At 45.0% G+C, this 18637-nt stretch overlaps 1 protein-coding gene across 4 annotated transcripts in view; it reads left to right on the forward strand.

Annotated features, from left to right (window-relative positions):
- Positions 1-1507: 1507 nt before the first annotated feature.
- ADPGK (ADP dependent glucokinase) overlaps positions 1508-18637 on the forward strand; it is a 31888-nt gene continuing 14758 nt past the window's right edge. For 2 of the 4 annotated variants that reach the window (XM_048867371.2, XM_048867372.2), the window contains exons 1-4: positions 1508-2068; positions 13467-13692; positions 15789-15851; positions 17290-17410. In XM_048867371.2, coding sequence (XP_048723328.1) covers positions 1869-2068; positions 13467-13692; positions 15789-15851; positions 17290-17410 — 610 coding nt within the window. In that variant the 5' untranslated portion in view covers positions 1508-1868. Of the gene's footprint in view, positions 2069-11695; positions 11716-13466; positions 13693-15788; positions 15852-17289; positions 17411-18637 lie in introns of those variants that run through there. The other 2 variants (XM_048867374.2, XM_048867375.2) reach the window with 2 other exon arrangements.

The following is an 18637-nucleotide window of genomic DNA, read 5'->3' on the forward strand; positions in this document are numbered from 1 at the left end:
TATGTCGACTTCCGCTATGCTATTTTTGTAGCTGAAGTTGTGTAACTTGGACCAACTTAGCTCGCCCCTCCCCTCCCCTCAGTGTAGACCAGGCCTTAGAGGCTCCCAGAGGGTGGTGTGTAATTGTCCCAGAAGGGGTGGGGGCTCAACCTGGTTTTGTGTTGTATTGTTGAAGAGGAACTGCTAGATACTGAACCTGGCCCTTGTTGCTGCCAACTCTGACTGGCAGAAGGGTTACACCTATATTTACCAGTAAAAAACTAGTCTTTCCAAGCCTAGGTATAACTTCCTTTCTTCCACACACTAGCCAGCCACTGACAGTCACCCACTTGCAATTTGTCATCACAAGTATCAAGTTAGTCCATGTTTTTTACATTTCCCATCATTTCTGATATGACTTGTGAATTTTGCCCTTTGTTACAACAGCCACTTCTTGGTAAAAACACACAAATTATTCTTAAATCTATTTTTAAGCCAGTCTCATGACTTTGGGGGGTTGGACTCATGATCTTTGCAGGTGTGCAGTTGGTTATCATGTTTGTTTGGGGTGGGCAAGGGTTCACTGTGGTTTGAGGCATTGTGGCCTGCCCTGATGCCCATGAGACATTACACAAGAGCACACAAGACTAGCCCTAGACCAAATGGCACCAGGTGAGGAGTGTCTTTGGCACCCCCTCGCCATTTGTTAAACCTTTGAGTACGTTATTTTTTATTGCATTTGTATCCCATTTCACGACTTTAATGCATGATTTGCATGTGTGATTTATCCCTCTCATATAAGATGATAAATTTGCATGCTAGCATCTGTAAATCTGTATTTAGTCATGCCACATATAAGCAAATAAAAAAAATTAGTTTTCTCTAAGCTTATAGAAACGTTTTAATTTTACGAATAACTGAAATGTACTAACTCAAGAAACTGAACTGTGCACCAACTTTGGGTGGATCAGTATTACTGTTACAAGTGATAGCCTGAGACTGTTAACCTTAGTCCTTCCATTCAAAAGGTTGCTTTTCTCACCTTTGTCCTCGCGAACTGAAGCACAGCATAGATAGTGGTTTAATGGATATCTCTGTCATCTCATTAAATATGTCCTTTATTATTTGCTACTTATACTCTTCAAATCTTAAAACACAAGTACACTTTCATAATTACACAATAAAACAAAGTTCACAATACTGCAGCTGGACGTGAGTCATCTCACTTCATTCTTTAGATCTCATTGACTGACGGGCACAGCAACCCGAGCCTGGCACCCCCCCAAACCTGGCACCCCAGGTGGTCACCTGCCCCTAAAGCTAGCCCCGGGGGCACAGAGCCAGGCTGCTACTAGAGGCCTGATCCATGTGCACGTCTTGGACTGTCCCTCATCTCCAAAGGAAATTTCTCCCCGGCCCTCCCTCCTGGTGGTATATTCTTGTTCCCCTTCTCTCTATTCCCCTGTTGGTACATGCACGCTGGTTGTCGTATTCCGCGGCCACTGCCGTATTCTAGATGCGCGGCTGCGCAGCCGGAGCCCGTCTGGGGTGACTGGGAAGTTACGTACATACCGGTGGGACGGGTTGCGCTGTTTCTATAGAGCTGGCCGCTATTCCCTAAACTGTTTAAGGCAGGTCGGGGCGCGTCCCGGAGTGGCGTTACGGAAATAGCGTAGGGAGGCCCCGCTGGCCGTCCATTGATTCCTGCTCCTAGGACGTGGCGAGTCCCAGGCAGAGTCGCCTGATCGAGAAGGCAGGTCGCCGCCTGAGGAGACGCCGGGCAGCTGGGCTGGGGCCAGACCCGCCTGCCGGGGGCCGCCGCGCCCCGAGCCGGACAGCTAGACCCCCGACCCCGGCCGCTGCTGCCGGGCCGGGCTCGGGACCCCGCCATGTGGCCCCGGGCGGTGTGCGTGGCCCTGCTGGCCCTGGCCGCGGGCTACCTCTTCGTGCGGGAGCCGGAGCTGCCCGGCGCGGCGCTGCGCTACCTGGCCGGCAGCCTGTGGGCCGAGCCGGCCGAGAGCAGCATGGCGGCGGCCTGGGAGGCGCTCATCACTCGGCCCGCCCGGCCGTGGAGCAGAGTGGCCGTGGGGTGAGTCACGCCGGACGGCGCGGTTCCCTTCCCGGGCGGAGTCCTGAGCTGGGCCCGGGTCCCTGGGGCTGGGCCCTGCCGGCGTCACCCCGCACCTAGTGCCGCGCCCCCCCGGCGCCCAGCTGTTGGCGGCAGGGCCGTGGTCAGGGCTAGCGCCGAGGCGGAGACGCTCTTGCCGGAAGCCGGGGGACGTGCCGGGCGAGCTTTGCCCATCAGGGCAGAGCCCTGCCGCCGGACTCTCGCGGGGAGCCAGCCCAGAGGCCGGGCAGCCGCTGTGAAACAGACGCAGGCCTGCTGCGTCGTGTCCTAGTTTGTGCTTTGTCAGCGTGTGGGGCCTATTTCCTCTATCACCGCTCACAGCTGCTACGTTGCAGGACTGCAGACCTGTTAAGAGGTTATCTCAAAATGCAAGCTAAAAATAGAAAATAAAGCTAGAAGTGACACTGGGACCAGTGTCCATCCCTGGGGCTTACTGTATTAGAAAGTAAACGTGAAGGGCATAGCGTATTACATTTATAATCAGGATTTTCCTGATTATGGGTGTTTTTTTGGAGAGCTTTATTGAATTTGTTTATCAGAAGTGAAAGTTGTTTGATTTCATCCTGATCTCACAAATTTACATCAGTATTAAACTCTGCACAAGAGATCTGAAAGGGAAGAGACAAGTAGGCTGTAACTCTTGGTCAGGTGTGTTGGCAGAGCTGTGTGAGAGGCCAAGACTGTACAGACTAGTGTCTTTCTGCTTTTAGAGACCACTTGTGCAGAAAGCTTCATGGCTTTTCTATTTTTGATCATATTTGAGAGTATATCTTGGGTATAGTGCAGGCGGATAAGCCATTGGTTTACTTTCCTGTAAAAGGATTATAAAAGTCACAGGACTACTGAGAGATCATTAGATAAAAGGATATGTAGAATCATATTTATCAGGGGTTGAAAACCCCTCTCGCTGAAAGTGAGTGCAAAACTTGGACATATTAGTGGGCTGAATGGCTGGTTGGGGAGCTACAGGCTCATTCCCTGGAGGTAGGAGGTGAGAGCAGAGAGTAAGGAACATGTGGGGATTAGGATGACAAAGTAGAGCACTGAATGGGATTTTTGTGGAAGCAGGAAGGAAAGAAGTTCAGAGATGGAGGTAAAGAACTTGGTGTAGAGCAGGAAAAAGGAAAATAAGGGATGGAGGGAGAAAGCAAAAGGAAATGGATATAGATGCAAGAAAATACAAGAAAACTCCCCGCTAATAAAGACGAGAGGGTATAACGAGTACAGAGGTATTAAATTATGTTTAAATTAGGGCTGTTAAGTGATTAATAGTGCAATTAATCAAGATTTAAAACAATAATAGAATACCATTTATTTAAATATTTTGGGCGTTTTCTACATTTTCAAATATTGATTTCAATTATAATAATACAAAATATACAGTGCTCACGTTATTTTTTTATTACAAATATTTGCACTGTAAAAAACAAAATAGTATTTTTCAATTCACTTAAGTACTGTAATGCAATCTCTTTACCATGAAAGTTGAACTTACAAATGTAGAATTATTTTTGAATGCAGTTATTTTTTGTAAAAAAAAATATAAAACTGTAGAGCCTACAAGTCCACTCAGTCCTATTTCTTGTTCAGACAGTTGCTCAGACAAACAAGTTTGTTTACATTTGCAGGAGATAATGTGGCCCTCTTCTTGTTCACAGCATCACTGAAATTAACAGGTGTTTACATGGCACTTTTGTAGCCAACATCGCAAGATATTTATATGCCAGATGCGCTAAAGATTCGTATGCCCCTTCATGCTTCAACCACTATTCCAGAGGACATGTGTCCATGCTGATGATGGGTTCTGCTCAATAACAATCCAAAGTAGTGCGGACCGAATGCATATTCATTTTCATCATCTGAGTGAGATGCCACTAGCAGAAGGTTGATTTTCTTTTTTGGTGGTTTGTGTTCTGTAGTTTCTGCATCCGTGTGGTGTTCTTCAGAAAGCATGCTCCACACCTCATCCCTCTCAGATTTTGGAAGGCACTTCAGATTCTTAAATCTTGGGTCGAGTGCTGTAGCTATCTTTAGAAATCTCACTTTGGTACCTCCTTTGCATTTTGTCAAATCTGCAGTGAAAGTGTTCTTAAAATGAACAACATGTGCCGAGTCATCATCTGAGACTACTATAACATGAAATATATGGCAGAATGCGGGTAAAATAGAGCCAGAGACATACAGTTCTCCCCCTAGGAGTTCAGTCACAAATTTAATTAACGCCCTATTTTTTCAATAAGTGTCATCAGCATGGAAGCATGTCCTCTGGAATGGTGGCTGAAGCATGAAGGGGCATACGAATGTTTAGCATATCTGGCATGTAAATACTGTACCTATCAATGCCGGCTGCAAAAGTTACATGTAAATGCCTGTTCTCACTTTCTGGTGACATTGTAAATGCAATGGGAAGCTGTATCTCCCATAAATGTAAACAAACTTGTTCATCTGAGCAGTTGGCTGAATGAGAAGTAGGACTGAGTGGACTTGTAGGCTCTAAAGTTTTGCATAGTTTTGTTTGTGAGTGCAGTTATGTAACAAAAAAATTTCTACATTTGTAAGTTGCACTTTCACAATAAAGAGATTGCACTACTGTACTTATTTGCTCTGTAAAAATAACAGTATTTTTAATTCACCTCATATTTGTAATAAAAATATAAAATGAGTAGTATACACTTTGTATTCTGTGTTGTAATTGAAATCAATATATTTGAAATCATCCAAAAATATTTAATAAATTTCAGTTGGTATTCTGTTGTTTAACAGTGAGATTAAAACTGCGATGAATCATGATTAATTTTTTTCAGTTAATCACATGGGTTATCTGCGGTTAATTTACAGCTCTAGTTTAAATAATCAAGTTAAAAGCTCACTGTACAGTATGTGTTTGACTCACCAGACCATGAACCCCCTTGTTGCTGGGTGTGGCATAGCATACTGTCCTCCTTAGGCACCCCCTGTTGACAGCCGCTTTGGCCACATAGTGGTTAGCTTCTTCATGTGACTCAGCCCTTTGGCCTGGTAACATAGAGTCCCACCCCTTCTGGGGTATACCAGTAGTCCAGCAAACAGTAGTCCATCCACCTTGTGTTGGGCCTTTAGTCCAACTGTGGACTCACTAGTCCTTACCGCATATACAAAACAGAGTTTTAGTAGTCCATACCCCTTAGAGGGCTGGTAGAGGATCCCAGGTCCTCTCTCTCCCCTGGATTCCAGTCTAGGGACCCTTTAATAAGCAATCAAAGCCAGACAAAAAAAGATTCCCTTGCTGGCTCCCTGGATCACTTCCTATCTTGCCTGTCTTAGGCCTTTGTCAGAGCCTCTTCCAGGGCTCCGAGTGTATCAGCTCCACTGTAAGCTTCTTCCACAGGCTCACTGCAGAGCTTCTTAGTACTTTATTCCACCTAGCTGGTTCTGCTGCTGCTGGAGAGTTTTTACTCCCCTAGAAGGGCAGGCCCTGGCTTCACAGGGCCCTTTCAGACTTCCACCACCCTCAGTACAGAGAATTCTTGGCAAACTCACTTTCCTTCCCAACTACCTGGGGCTTCCTGTTCCCGGCCAGCCTGTCTGCCTTCCAGGAGGCTCTGTATGCTAGCAGTCCAACTCAGCTTCATGATTGTAGCCAGCCTTCTATCACTGAGAGCCAGCAACCTGCTCTCCTTCTCATCAGCCCCCAGCTGAGCTGCATTGTTCAGCTCTTTTAACTCCTCCCTCCAGGCTTGATACCTACTGGAGGTGTAACAGCAGGGTGGTGAGGCTGATTGAGCCCACAGGCTCTCATTAACTCTTTCCAGAAATCAATAGGTGGGTTTGGTATGCCCCATCAGACTGACTGATGAAGTTGCAACTCAGGGCTTGTCTACACTAGTGCTTTAAAGCACTCAGACTTGTTGGCTCGGGGTGTTAAAAATCACCCCCCTGAGTGCAGCAAGTCTGAGCGCTTTAAAGCGCTAGCTAGTGTAGACAGGCTCTGAGCACTGGGAGCACGTGGAGGTGGATTACCAGGAGCGCTGGGAGAGTTTCCAGTGTATCCATGTCCCAAATCAATACTTGATTCTACTTCCTTTACATTTCAGGGCATGACAGCACAATTAGACCTTGGCTAGTTGACTAATCCTCAAGTATGAAGTAATTTCTTTTCTAACCCTAAATTATTATTTTGTGGCTGATGTTAAAACAGTTGGGCAGGGTATAGCTTGGTGATTTGAAATTGTATCAGAATGAAACTTTTCACAATGATGCAGATATTCCCTAAAAATAGTAAAATAGTTGACGTTGACAAATACAGTGTGAGGTTATTTTTGGTGTCTGATTTTTTTTTTTTTTTTGCCATGCTTAGAGTGGAAGAAAACATCATTTTATAAACCACTTAGTTCTCAGTTTGAGTCTGCTTTAAAGAGGCTGATCTATTGATGCATACACTGAACACCTGTGGCCTCAAATTTACTAGTGCTCAGACTATACAGAGGCATTAATGTTAAGGGAGTACATTAACAGCATGGAGGGTGTGGTAGAGAAATGGGGTGGGAGGCAGAAGGAAGATATCTGGAAAATTATTAGAGGTGTAGTAGCAGCTCTCACTTCAAACAACATAACTGGTTCATGTCCTTATTGCATTGTTAATGGTATAGTAAAACACCAGGCTGCTGACCTTTGCTCCGGTGGCTTTGACGTAGAAATGTTGGTTGATCTTACTGTTTCTTCATTTCCACCCGCCCATTGTGTGTGAGGACTGTAGCTTCTATCGTATATAAGCTCATTGCAGGATACAGAGGAAAGGTTTCTGATAGTTCACAAAGTATTTCAGCTCATACTCTGAGAACTCGCCAGGCCTTTAATGTCCTTTAGTTTGTGTCTTACCTGATTTGCACTGCCCACAAGCGAATGCAGCAAGAAAGGTCACTGAGATGACGCAGTGCTTAGTGAGTCTGCCTACCACTTTTATCCTTCTCATTCTTGACTGAAAGTGCATGTGTAGGAGCTCAGGTATCCAGGTAATTAGGGCCATGTAAGAACATAGTGTAAACTGGATGTGCTGCAATAGCTGTGTGGATGGCTAGAATTCCTGGTATGGGGAAATGATGTGATTGAAAGCTGCTTCAGAGAGATGCTAGTATAGTAATTGTTGAACTTGCCCCAGTAATTATGTCCTTCCTTGGTATCTGAGAAATGCTGACAAACATAATGAATAAAAATGTTCACATAAACATTCCTTAAAATATGCCAGTGATCTATGCAAGGCTCTTCTCAAGGGCTGGAACCATCGTGGGGGTAGAATGTGTGTTCCCTCAGCCCAACAACCCATTCTGGCCAGTCAGAGGTGTAACACTGATCATGCTGGCAGCAGTCTGGAGAAGTGGGCACTGTGTTGTGTGTAGTTTTTTGTTTTCCATATTTTTCCAGGCCTTTGAGATAAGCTGGGCAACGGGGGCAGGAGAACCTTAAACAAATGGGAAAGAGTGAAAAAAAAGAAAAGAAACCTAAGGTTGTGGGGCTGGTAGAGGAGTCAACAGAACCAAAAGTTCAGGAGAGAGACCTTGGGGAATGGGAAGCAAATTGTTTAATTTTAGGGTGGAGATTGTATTTGCATGACTTTCAGTTAATAATCAGTTTAATGGTACTTCTCCAGTTCCCTTTAAACCTCCCCCACCCCCTTTAAAAGTGTGACCATGGGTGCGTCTGGATTTTTCTTTTTCACCTTCCCCACCCTATAGAAAACAACGAAAAACAAATCCCAGAGTGGCAACTATCCTTGAATTTGGGTGTTAATCTTTGGTGGTACCATGCACTGTCTTACCAAGAGTGACAGATTTGTAACTACGAATCTTACGGTTGTCTACACTTAAAATGCTACAACAGCACAGCTGCACTGCTGTAGTGCTTCAGTGTTGACACTTTCTATGCCAATGGGAGGGAATTCTTCTGTTGACCAAGTGCTCTCTACACGGGGACTTAGGCCTTGTCGAAAATACAACTTTACAGCTCTGCAACTTTCTCGCTCAGGGGTGTGGAAAAACACCCCCCATAGCGCTGCAAGTTTCAGCGCTGTAAAGTGCCAGTGTAGACAGTGCACCACCGCTGGGAGCTACGCCCCTCGTGGAGGTGGCTTTTTTATAGCGCTGGGAGAGCTCTCTCCCACCACTGGTGCCGCAACTACGCAGCCATGTTAAAGCACTGCCGCATTAAGTCGGTGGAGTGCATCCACAATACCGAGGCTAGTGTCGACTTTCGGAGCGTTGCACTGTGGGTAGCTATCCCACAGTTCCCGCAGTCTCCACCGTCCACTGGAATTCTGGATTGAGCGCCCAATGCCTGATGGGGCAAAAACATTGTCGCAAGTGGTTTTGGGTACATGTCGTCAGTCATCCCTCCCTCCATGAAAGCAACAGCAGACAATCGTTTTGCGCCTTTTTTCTGTGCGGGTGCCATACTGATTTCAGCAGATGGTACAGTAGGACTGCTAACTGTCGTCATCAAACAACGGCTTCCACTGTCACTCTGCTCCCCTGCTCTGGTAACAGACAGTGCAGTAGGTCGGAAAAACTGGTCTTCCGACCACTGCATCTGCTGCCACTCTGCTCTTCTGGTGGTCTCGCAGGTCCTCTATCTGACCGTCGTCATCCGCCGCTTCTGCTGCAACTCTGCTCTCCTGCTTTTGTCTCACCATACCACGGTAAGCATGCTGTCTGCTCAGCTGTTGTGTCCTGGCAGCAGACAGTGCAATAGGTGTGCAAAACTGGTCATCCAACCTCCGCTTCCGCTGCAACTCTGCTCTCCTGCTGTCCTGCCGCTGCCATACCATGACAAGCATGGAGCCCGCTCAGATCACCAGCGCAGTTATGAGCATTGTAAACACCTCGTGCATTATCATGCAGTATATGCAGAACCAGAATCTGCAAAAGGAGGCAATGGCAGCGTGGTGACGAGAGTGATGAGGACATGGACACAGACTTCTCTCAAAGCACGGACCCTGACAATTTGGACATCATGGTGGTAATGGGGCAGGTTCATGCCGTGGAATGCCAATTCTGGGCCTGGGAAACAAGCACAAACTGGTGGGACCACATAGTGTTGCAGGTCTGGGATGATTCCCAGTGGCTGTGAAACTTTCGCATGCGTAAGGACACTTTCATGGAACTTTGTGACTTTGTTTTCCCCTGCCCTGAAGTGCAAGAATACCACGATGAGAGCAGCCCTCACAGTTCAGAAGTGAGTGGTGAGAGCCCTCTGGAAGGTTGCAACACCAGACAGCTACCGGTTAGTCAAGAATCAATTTGGAATGGGCAAATCTACTGTGGGGGCTGCTGTGATCCAATTAGCCAATGCAATCACTGAGCTGCTGCTATTAAGGTTAGTGACTCTGGGAAATGTGCAAGTCATAGTGGATGGGATTCCCTAACTATGGTGGGGCAATAGACGGAATGCATATCCCTATCTTGGGACCAGAGGACCAAGGCAGCCAGTACATAAGCCGAAAGGGGTACTTTTCAGTGGTGGTGCAAGCACTGGTGGATCACAAAGGACATTTCACCAACATTAACATGGGATGGCCGTGAAAGGTAGATGACCCTCGCATCTTCAGGAACTCTGGTCTGTCTGAAGAGCTGCAACAAGGGACTTACTTTCTAGACCAGAAAATAACCATTGGGGATGTTGAAATGCCTGTAGTTATCCTTGGGGACCCAGCCTACCCCTTAATGCCATGGCTCATGAAGCCGTACACAGGCACCCTTGACAGTAGTCAGGAGCTGTTCAGCTGTAGGCTGAGCAAGTGCAGAATGGTGGTAGAATGTGCATTTGGACATTTAAAATCGCGCTGGCGCAGTTTACTAACTTGGTTAGACCTCAGCGAAACCAATATTCCCATTGTTATTACTGCTTGCTGTGTGCTGCACAATATCTGTGAGAGTAAGAGGGAGACAATTATGGTGGGGTGGGAGGTTGAGGCAAATCGCCTGGCTGCTGATTACATGCAGCCAGACAGCAGGGCGGTTAGAAGAGCACAGCAGGGCGCGCTGTGCATTAGGGAAGCTTTGAAAACCAGTTTCATGGCTGGCCAGGCTACGGTGTCACAGTTCTGTTTGTTTCTCCTTGATGAAAACCCACCCCCTTGGTTCACTCTACTTCCCTGTAAGTCAACCGCCCTTCCCTCCCCTCCCCCCTTCGATCACCGCTTGCAGAGGCAATAAAGTCATTGTTGTTTCAAATTCATGCATTCTTTATTAATTCGTCACACAAATAGGGGGATAACTGCCAAGGTAGCCCGGGAGGGGTAGGGAAGGAGGGAAGCACCGGGTGGGGTGGGGAAGGAGGGAAGGACAAGGCCACATTGCACTTCAAAACTTATTGAATGCCAGCCTTATGTTGTTTGGGCAGACCTCTGGGGTGGAGTGGTTGGGTGCTCGGAGCCCCCGCCCCCGCGTTCTTGGGCATCTGGGTGAGGAGGCTATGGAACTTGGGGAGGAGGGCGGTTGGTTACACAGGGGCTGCAGTGGCAGTCTGTGCCTTTTCTGCACCTCAACCATACACCGGAGCATATCTGTTTGATCCTCCAGTAGCCTCAGCATTGCATTCTGCCTCCTCTCATCACGCTGCCGCCACCTCTCCTGTTGCTTCAGCCATCTATCCTCTCGCACGCCCCTCCTGTCCTTGCGTTCATTTTGTGCTTTCCTGGACTCTGATGTCTGCCTCTATGCATTCTGCTGGGCTCTTTCAATGCGGGAGGACTGCATGAGCTCAGAGAACATTTCATTGCGAGTGCGGTTTTTTTTTCACCTTCTTATCTGCGCTAGCCTCTGGGGTGGAGATGATAGTGGCAGCATTGAAACATTTGCAGCTGAGGGAGGAAAAAAGGGAGAGTAGTATTTAAAAAGACACATTGGCCATTTAAAACAAGGGGCTGATGTTTTTGGGTTAAGGTTGTAGCACAAACCCAACTAACCCCCCCCCCCACACACACACCCAATTCTCTGGGATGAGCACTTCACCCCTCCCCCCACCACGTGGCTAACATCGGAGGTGATTTCTTTTCAGCCACAGGTAAACAGCCCAGCAGGAACGGCCACTGAATGTCCCCTTAATAAAATTCCCCTATTTCAACCAGGTGACCATGAATGATATCACTCTCCTGAAGATAACACAGAGAGATAAAGAACAGATGTTGCTTGAATGCCAGCAAACACCAGGATCATACGCTGCTATGCTTTCTTATGCAATGATTCTAGACTACATGCTACTGGCCTGCCATGGTAAAGTGTCCTACCATGGAGGACGGAATAAGGCTACCCTCCCCAGAAACCTTTTGCAAAGGCTTTGGGAGTATCTCCAGGAGAGCTTCATTGAGATGTCCCTGGAGGATTTCTGCTCCATCCCCAGACATGTTAACAGACTTTTCCAGTAGCTATACTGGCAGCGAATGTATCCCAAGCCTTCAGGGCAAATTAATCATTAAACACGCTTGCTTTTAAACCGTCTATTATATTTACAAAGGTACACTCAACAGAGGTGCCTTTTCTGCCTTCAAGGTCCTGGAGCCCGAGTTGAGAGGGTACTGTCTCCAGGGTGATCAACAGTTCCTGGCTGTCGGGGAGAATGGTTTCTCCACTTGCCTGGTATGCGCTATTTTCAACCACCTCCTCCTCCTCATCTTCCTCATGCCCAAAATCCTCATCCCTGTTGCGTGAGACTCCCTTGCAGGAGTCCACGAACGGGAGTGGAGTAGTTGTAGGGGCACCCCTTAGAATTGCATGAAGCTCATCATAGAAGCGGCATGTCTGCGGGTCTGACCCCGAGCGGGCATTTGTGTCTCTGTTTTTTTTGGTAGGCTTGCCTGAGCTCCGTAAGTTTCACGTGGCACTGCTGCGGGTCCCTGTTATAGCCTCTGTCCTTCATGGCCTTGGAGATTTTTTTTCAAATATTTTGGCATTTTGTCTTTTGGAACAGAGTTCTGATAGCACGGATTCTTCTCCCCATACAGTGATCAGGTCCAGTATCTCCCATTCAGTCCATGCTGGTGCTCTTTTGCAATTCTGGGACCCCATAGTCACCTCTGCTGATGAGATCTGCACAGTCACCTGTGCTGATCAGCTTGCCACGCTGGCCAAACAGGAAATGAAATTCAAAAGTTCGCGGGGCTTTTCCTTCTACCTGGCCAGTGCATCGGAGTTGAGAGTGCTGTCCAGTGGAGCTCTCTGGGATAGCTCTCAGCAGCCAATACTGTCAAATTGCGTCCACGCTACCCCAAATTCGATCCAGTGATGTCGATTTAAGCGCTAATCCCCTCGGGAAGGAATACAGAAATTGATTTTAAGAGCCCACTAAGTCGACAAAAATGGCTTCGTCGTGTGGACGGGTATAGGGTTAAATTGATCTAATGCTGCTAAATTCGACCTAAACTCATAGTATAGACCAGGGCTGGGTGTTACTGCTGATCTCCTGAGCCATCTAGTCTCCCTTACAGATGTATTTTGGAATACTCATTTTTAAAATGAAGGTTTTGTATTTTTAGGTATGAGTATACGTAAGTATAAGCACTGTTACTGATTCTGTTCAGGCTCTTGCACCATCATCGCCACAGTATCAGAGTGCCTTTTAGAATGGCAGAATTCTCTGGGGCTATAAACAAGTGCCTGCTCCATGCTTACATGTCAGACATTTTGCATACGTATGCTCGTCCATCTGTATGCACCATTGAGATCTTCATATCCCAAATAGATTTTCTCACGTGTAGCAGAGAGTTGACTGACTTCTTTGGGGGTTGGAACTGTGAGCAAATATAAAATGGTAAAACCAGGGTCAGAATGGAAGACCAGTGTCCTCAACGCTCCTGAGAAGTAAGAAACGTTCCTTTATTCTACACTGGAATGTGATAAAGAGGGAAAGTCTTTATCAGACAGAACCCAGTTCCAATCCAGTCCAGTCTTGTTTCTTTTCCCACCCTGCATCCATTAGCAGGTAATAAGCGCTGCTATTTTGCCCATTTTGTGTTTCATGCCTGTGTGAGGATTGAATAAAATACACAACATGGCATTATTAGAGGCAACAGCTTTGTTGCACACAAGTACCTAAAACAAGGAGTGTTACTCCAGTCCCTGTTTTAATTTGAACACAGAGTTGAAAATCTGTCCCTAGTCCACAGTCTTTTAGTTGAATAAAAATGGGTCAAAAGCAGGCCACTTTGTCAGTTAAAGCAATGCTTGATGCATTTCTTGAAGCTGCTTGTAAAATTCTCCAGAATCCGAGTGCTAACAAATTCAATAAGCCAAAACACAGCAACTTTCTCCCAAAACTTTTAGAAGTCCCCCCCAAGTCTTTCTTTCTCTGTTTTCCCAGCTCACTTTTCCTTTCTGTCCTCTTTCCCCAGAGTCAATGCCTGTGTAGATGTAATCCTCTCCGGTGTGAAGCTGTTGCAGGCACTTGGTCTTGATCCTGGGGACGGGAAAGATCATGCTGTCTTGAATTCCAGGAAGGACCTTAAAGAAGCCTTCATCCTTTTCATGCAGAAGGGGGCAGCTGCTGAGCGCTTCTTCAGTGATGCGGAGACCTTCAATCACATTGCACGAGCAGCCTCAGAGTACCCTGGGGCACAGGTGTGTTCTCTATTTTAGGGCTAGTCTGAGAAGACTTATCCTTTGTACATTGACAAATTGTATAGCAGCTTTCATGTCCCTTTTCATCCTTCAAAATGATAGTGCAAGATGTTCAGGAAACAAAAGTTTACACAGCTGCTTTACTATATTAGTTGGCTTTAAAAAAACTTGATCACTTTATGTGAAGCTGCTGAGAATCTAAACACTCTGCTAATGTACAAATTCTTTCTTTGAAAATGTAATTCTTCTCTAACTCTGCCTATCTGGTCGGATCCTAAATTGCAGAATGTTGAGTTGTCTTTTCTTTCTGCACATCCCAGCCTGCCAAAATCTGCATAGCGTATACTTTGGCTCTGATAGTTTAAATGGCATTCACAAGAATGCTGTTGAATATAACCTAGGCAACAAATGAAATGTCTGTTTTATGACAGAGGGGCAAGGCTGATACCACAAAGAAGGCTCTAACTTTTTTAAATGGTGCAGGTGGTGAGGGGGTGGATCCAAGAATAACGAACTGAAAACATTTCCATAAATTTCAGAAGCTCCATGATATAAGGCTTGGAAATGCACATCTCTCTGGCATTAGAGCTAAAGAGAGGAGGCAGTCTTTGTAAAACACCCGTCTCCTAGTTGGTTCATCTGCTCTGACGTACATTAAGACTTCTGGAGTTTTTTGCCATGTGTCCATTTGACACTTAGTGTTAAGGTAGATAATTTCTGCAGATTGTTTATGCAGAGTTTTACAAATGCTCTTCCGAGCCAGGAAAAGCTCTGAATTCTTTTGCAGCTGACTTCTTATTCTAGGTTTCCATGGTCTTCTGACCGTTTTGCAACTTTGTCTTTCTGTTGCCTGTTTTGCACCTTGACTCTCTTGCCCAAGGTTTGATTTGTAACTGAAGTTTTCCTTTGTCATCACTCCCTCTTTCCCTTCTGTTTTTCATTTTCTGTCACTCCTTTAAATTGTTAACTCCAGTCATTTCTCCCTGTCAAATGCATTACATTCTCCAGTCTTTCCCAACCATTGTTTGAACACTATTGTGATACCATGGGTAGTACATATTGTTCCGATCTAGCATGAGCTGTGAAACCCAGAGCACCATTTTGGATTTGCTCATCTCAAGAAGCTTTACAGGCTTTGCTCCCTATATATAGGGTCTATCGAGCATAGGTAGCAGGCTCAGGAATGTTCAGATGGAGTCCAAGTAGAAGCCAAGCTGTTTATGTCTCCATAGGGCCCATTTGTGTGGAGGGAGTTGATGGGTTCACTAGACTTTCAAGTGATCCTTTATGTAGATGGTTCAATCCTCTTTATTTCATTTTTCTCTAGTCTCTGGCTTTCCACCTGTTTTTCTCTTAAAACTAGTTCTCATAATTCCTATAGCTTTTGATGAACTCCCTGATTTCTACACTGCAAGGTGGGGAAAAGTTGAAGATAAAAAACAAGCTCATATTGTGGTTTTGGTGCTTTGTGGATCTGGTTTTGTACATGTTCACAGTGACTGGATTATGAATTTCACAACCTTTGTCTTGTGGTGCCAGTGGTAGTAAATTTATCTGAAGAACTCCATATCTAGCAAAATGGTATCGATAAAAAGTGTTAATCACAATAGCTCAGTAAATCTTGCTTTATTTTTCAATTACTTGGAATTCTGGCACCAGCTTGGCTTATGATGTCTGTCAGAGTCTCTCTCATTTGTGTACCTTGGCCTTGAGCTCGATAAATCTTTTTTATATCTTAAAATGATTGTTTGCACAGCTCACTAATAAGGATAGAACATATCCCCCCCTCCCCCAAATAAAAATAACAAATTAAATGGACAGCATTTGGGAATGCTTAGGGGGTGAACAAATTGAAATGTATAGTCCAGTGGTCTATCAGAAGGCTAATACTGGCTAAATAACAACATCCTGGGACAAAAATTGTTAAATTGGAGAAAACTGTGTTGGACAGTGAACTATGGAATTATTCTGACGCAGCCCCATCAAAGCACATGGTTAACTTCATTGGTTCTGACAAAGTTATTGCAGATATGTAGAACTCCATCTATAAAACTGTTAATAAAAAGGATTACATTCATATGCTTTATCTCTTACAGCTCTATGTGGGAGGAAATGCTGCCCTAATTGGTCAGAAACTTGCAACAAATCCAGACCTGAAGGTAAGTGTCTCAAAAACTTGGTTTTATTTAATTGTTTGTAATCAGGCTCCAAACCACTTGTAAGTATATTCTGGGGATCACACCACTAGATTATGTTCCTTAGTGGAAGCCGAGTCTGACCCAGAACAACTGCTTGTTACGCTACACAGAGAGGAAATGATTCTGGTTTGTAAGCTTCTCTATATCCAGTATATTTTGTCTTAATTATAACATTCTTTTTGCTGCATCCCATGAGTTAGTCTTTCTATCACCACTGGTTATATATTGATGTGATCTTTAATAGACAAATATGCATGATTGAGTGGTCTTGGTCCTCCTTTAATTTCTGCTATTCTGTATGAAATTCTATGAAATTCGAGAACTCTTTATGGTGCAGTGAGTGGGAGTCAGATGGTTTGTCTGAAACAAATTCACCCATGGGTGTATTTGATGGCTCTCAGTATGGTACTGTGGAGCAACTGCCACACTTCCTGTTTTAATCCTGTGATGCCTGAAGGTGGGGTTTCCATACAATACAAAATACAGATATTCATTCTAGGCAATATTGTTTCATATAGAAATTTAGCTATATTAATAAGCAAATCAAGTCACTGGGTGAATGTACTAGCAATTCACCATGGTTTCAAGTCTCATCTAAGGAAACGCTTCAACTTTAGAAGATATTTCTAATAGGCATTTTTTCTTGTCACAGTTATTGCACAGTTTAGCAGTCTTTGGAGAGTGCCCCTCCCCCACCCTCTTTCTTAGCCCTGGTCTACACTGAGGGGGGGAATCAATCTAAGTTACGCAACTTCAGCTACGTGAATAACATAGCTGAAGTTGATGTACTTAGAGTGACTTACTGTGGTGTCTTCACCGCGGTGAGTTGATTGCTGCTGCTCCCCCGTCGATTCTGCCTGCACCTCTCATGGCGCTGGAGTACAGGAGTCGACGGGAGAGCGCTTGGGGGTCAATTTATCACGTCTAGACTAGACACGATAAATTGATCCCTTCTGGATCGATCACTGCCTGCGATCAGAAGGATAGTGAAGACCATACCCCTAGACTGTATTGGAATATTAAGGGTGCTGCAAGTAGGAACAGATGTGCATTATTGGAATAGTCTTGAGAAGCTTGAACAGCAGTTGATCATCAGCCCCTCACTTTAATGGCTACCAGTTTCATTATTCAAATCTTCAAAAAAAATATTAAAAAATTAAAAAACAAGCCTTGAGAAAGTATTGTGCACTGTCTGCATACATGCCCCTCCTGCCCTCCACCATTACTGCTAACCAGACAGGTGAGTCAATCTGGGAGCCGTCCATGGAGTGACTTTGTTATCTTCAGAAAAATATGAAGAGTGCTACTTAACACGAGTACAGAGACATGCTTGCAGATTTTGCTCATCAAGGACATGCCACTGCATCCTTATTTAGATTGTGTTTTGTTTTGTTTCTAGATCCTTCTTTGTGGTCCAGTTGGTCCTAAACTCCATGAACTACTTGATGATAATGTAATTGTCCCACCAGAATCTATGCAGGAAACTGATGAATTCCACCTTATCTTGGAGTATCAAGCAGGTACTTTGAATATTGCAGCACATTGAACATTAAAGGGGTAAAAGGCTTATTAGGTCTAGTTCATTGCCAAATGTTTTCCACTGCCGCCCAATCAAGGATTTCCAGAGGTTTGTTTGACTCATCAACTCAAAAAAACAACTTAAAAAAACCCCCACCTCCACCAAAACTCTGTGTAGCTGTTTCATTAATCTTTGGGATTTCTTTCTGGTGTAAATTCAACCCCAGATATACAGATTCCAGAATTGGAGTGGTGGTAACAAGAGGAGAGAACCAAACTGTAAAATGAGCTAGAGTAGAGAAGGCAAGGAAAAATGGTCCCATTCTAAAAGTCCTACTGTACACTGAGGAAATGGTGGGAATGGAACCATATTAATTGCATCAAAGCAGGCGAGTCATCTTGTCTTTTCATACTATCTTAATTTTATCTTTTCATACAATCAAGTTCTACATCTGCTATAAGATGGTTTCCTTATTAAATAGTTCACATAGAGCATGAAAACCACTGCATTAACCGTACCTTTCCCGTTGCATGGTGATCCCCCATAAATTGGAAGATTGTATTTAGTCGTTTGGGAGACCTCTGAGGAAAACCTGGCCATGGCAGTAAGTAGCACGGACGATTCACTAAGTGGCACTGTGTCCCTGAACCAGATGCCCCAGATGCCTTGGGCACTGTGTTCCTAGAGAGTGCCATCTTTGGAATGCAGTGTAAAACCAAACTATTGACCCTTTGTGGTCACTGTATCATCTGGTAAATATGCTGATCAGATCCTAACCTGGGGGAACTACATCTTCCCTCTTAAACTTCCACCTATGGTTTCATAGCTATTCTTCACTTTCCTTCCTAAAACCTGTTGTGCATTTTCACTGATTCAGAATAGCTGCCATAGTCCATTCCCAATGTTGTTGCATCAGATCCCGCTGTAGTCTATAAACTGTTTTAGGATCTTTCTGGATGAAGGGGGCTACGCAAAGAATACTTGATTGCACCTAGTTATTAACGTTATGTGTTCTCATTATGTTTTCCTCCCTTTCTAGCTCTTTGTATGTCTCAGTAGTAAGTCTGTATTGGTAGGTGATGGCCACTTGCATAGAACCGGACATCTAGCTACCTGTGAATGTGTCTTCTGACAGAGGAGATCACCAATCCAGAGCTTCCTTATTTGTCTTTTAGATTGTCTTTAGCTTTGGAAATATTTTCAGGAACTAATGCTGTACCATAGCCTG

The sequence above is a fragment of the Caretta caretta genome, chromosome 10 (genome assembly GCF_965140235.1).
Source record: "Caretta caretta isolate rCarCar2 chromosome 10, rCarCar1.hap1, whole genome shotgun sequence".
In the NCBI taxonomy this organism is placed as follows: Eukaryota; Metazoa; Chordata; order Testudines; family Cheloniidae; genus Caretta; species Caretta caretta.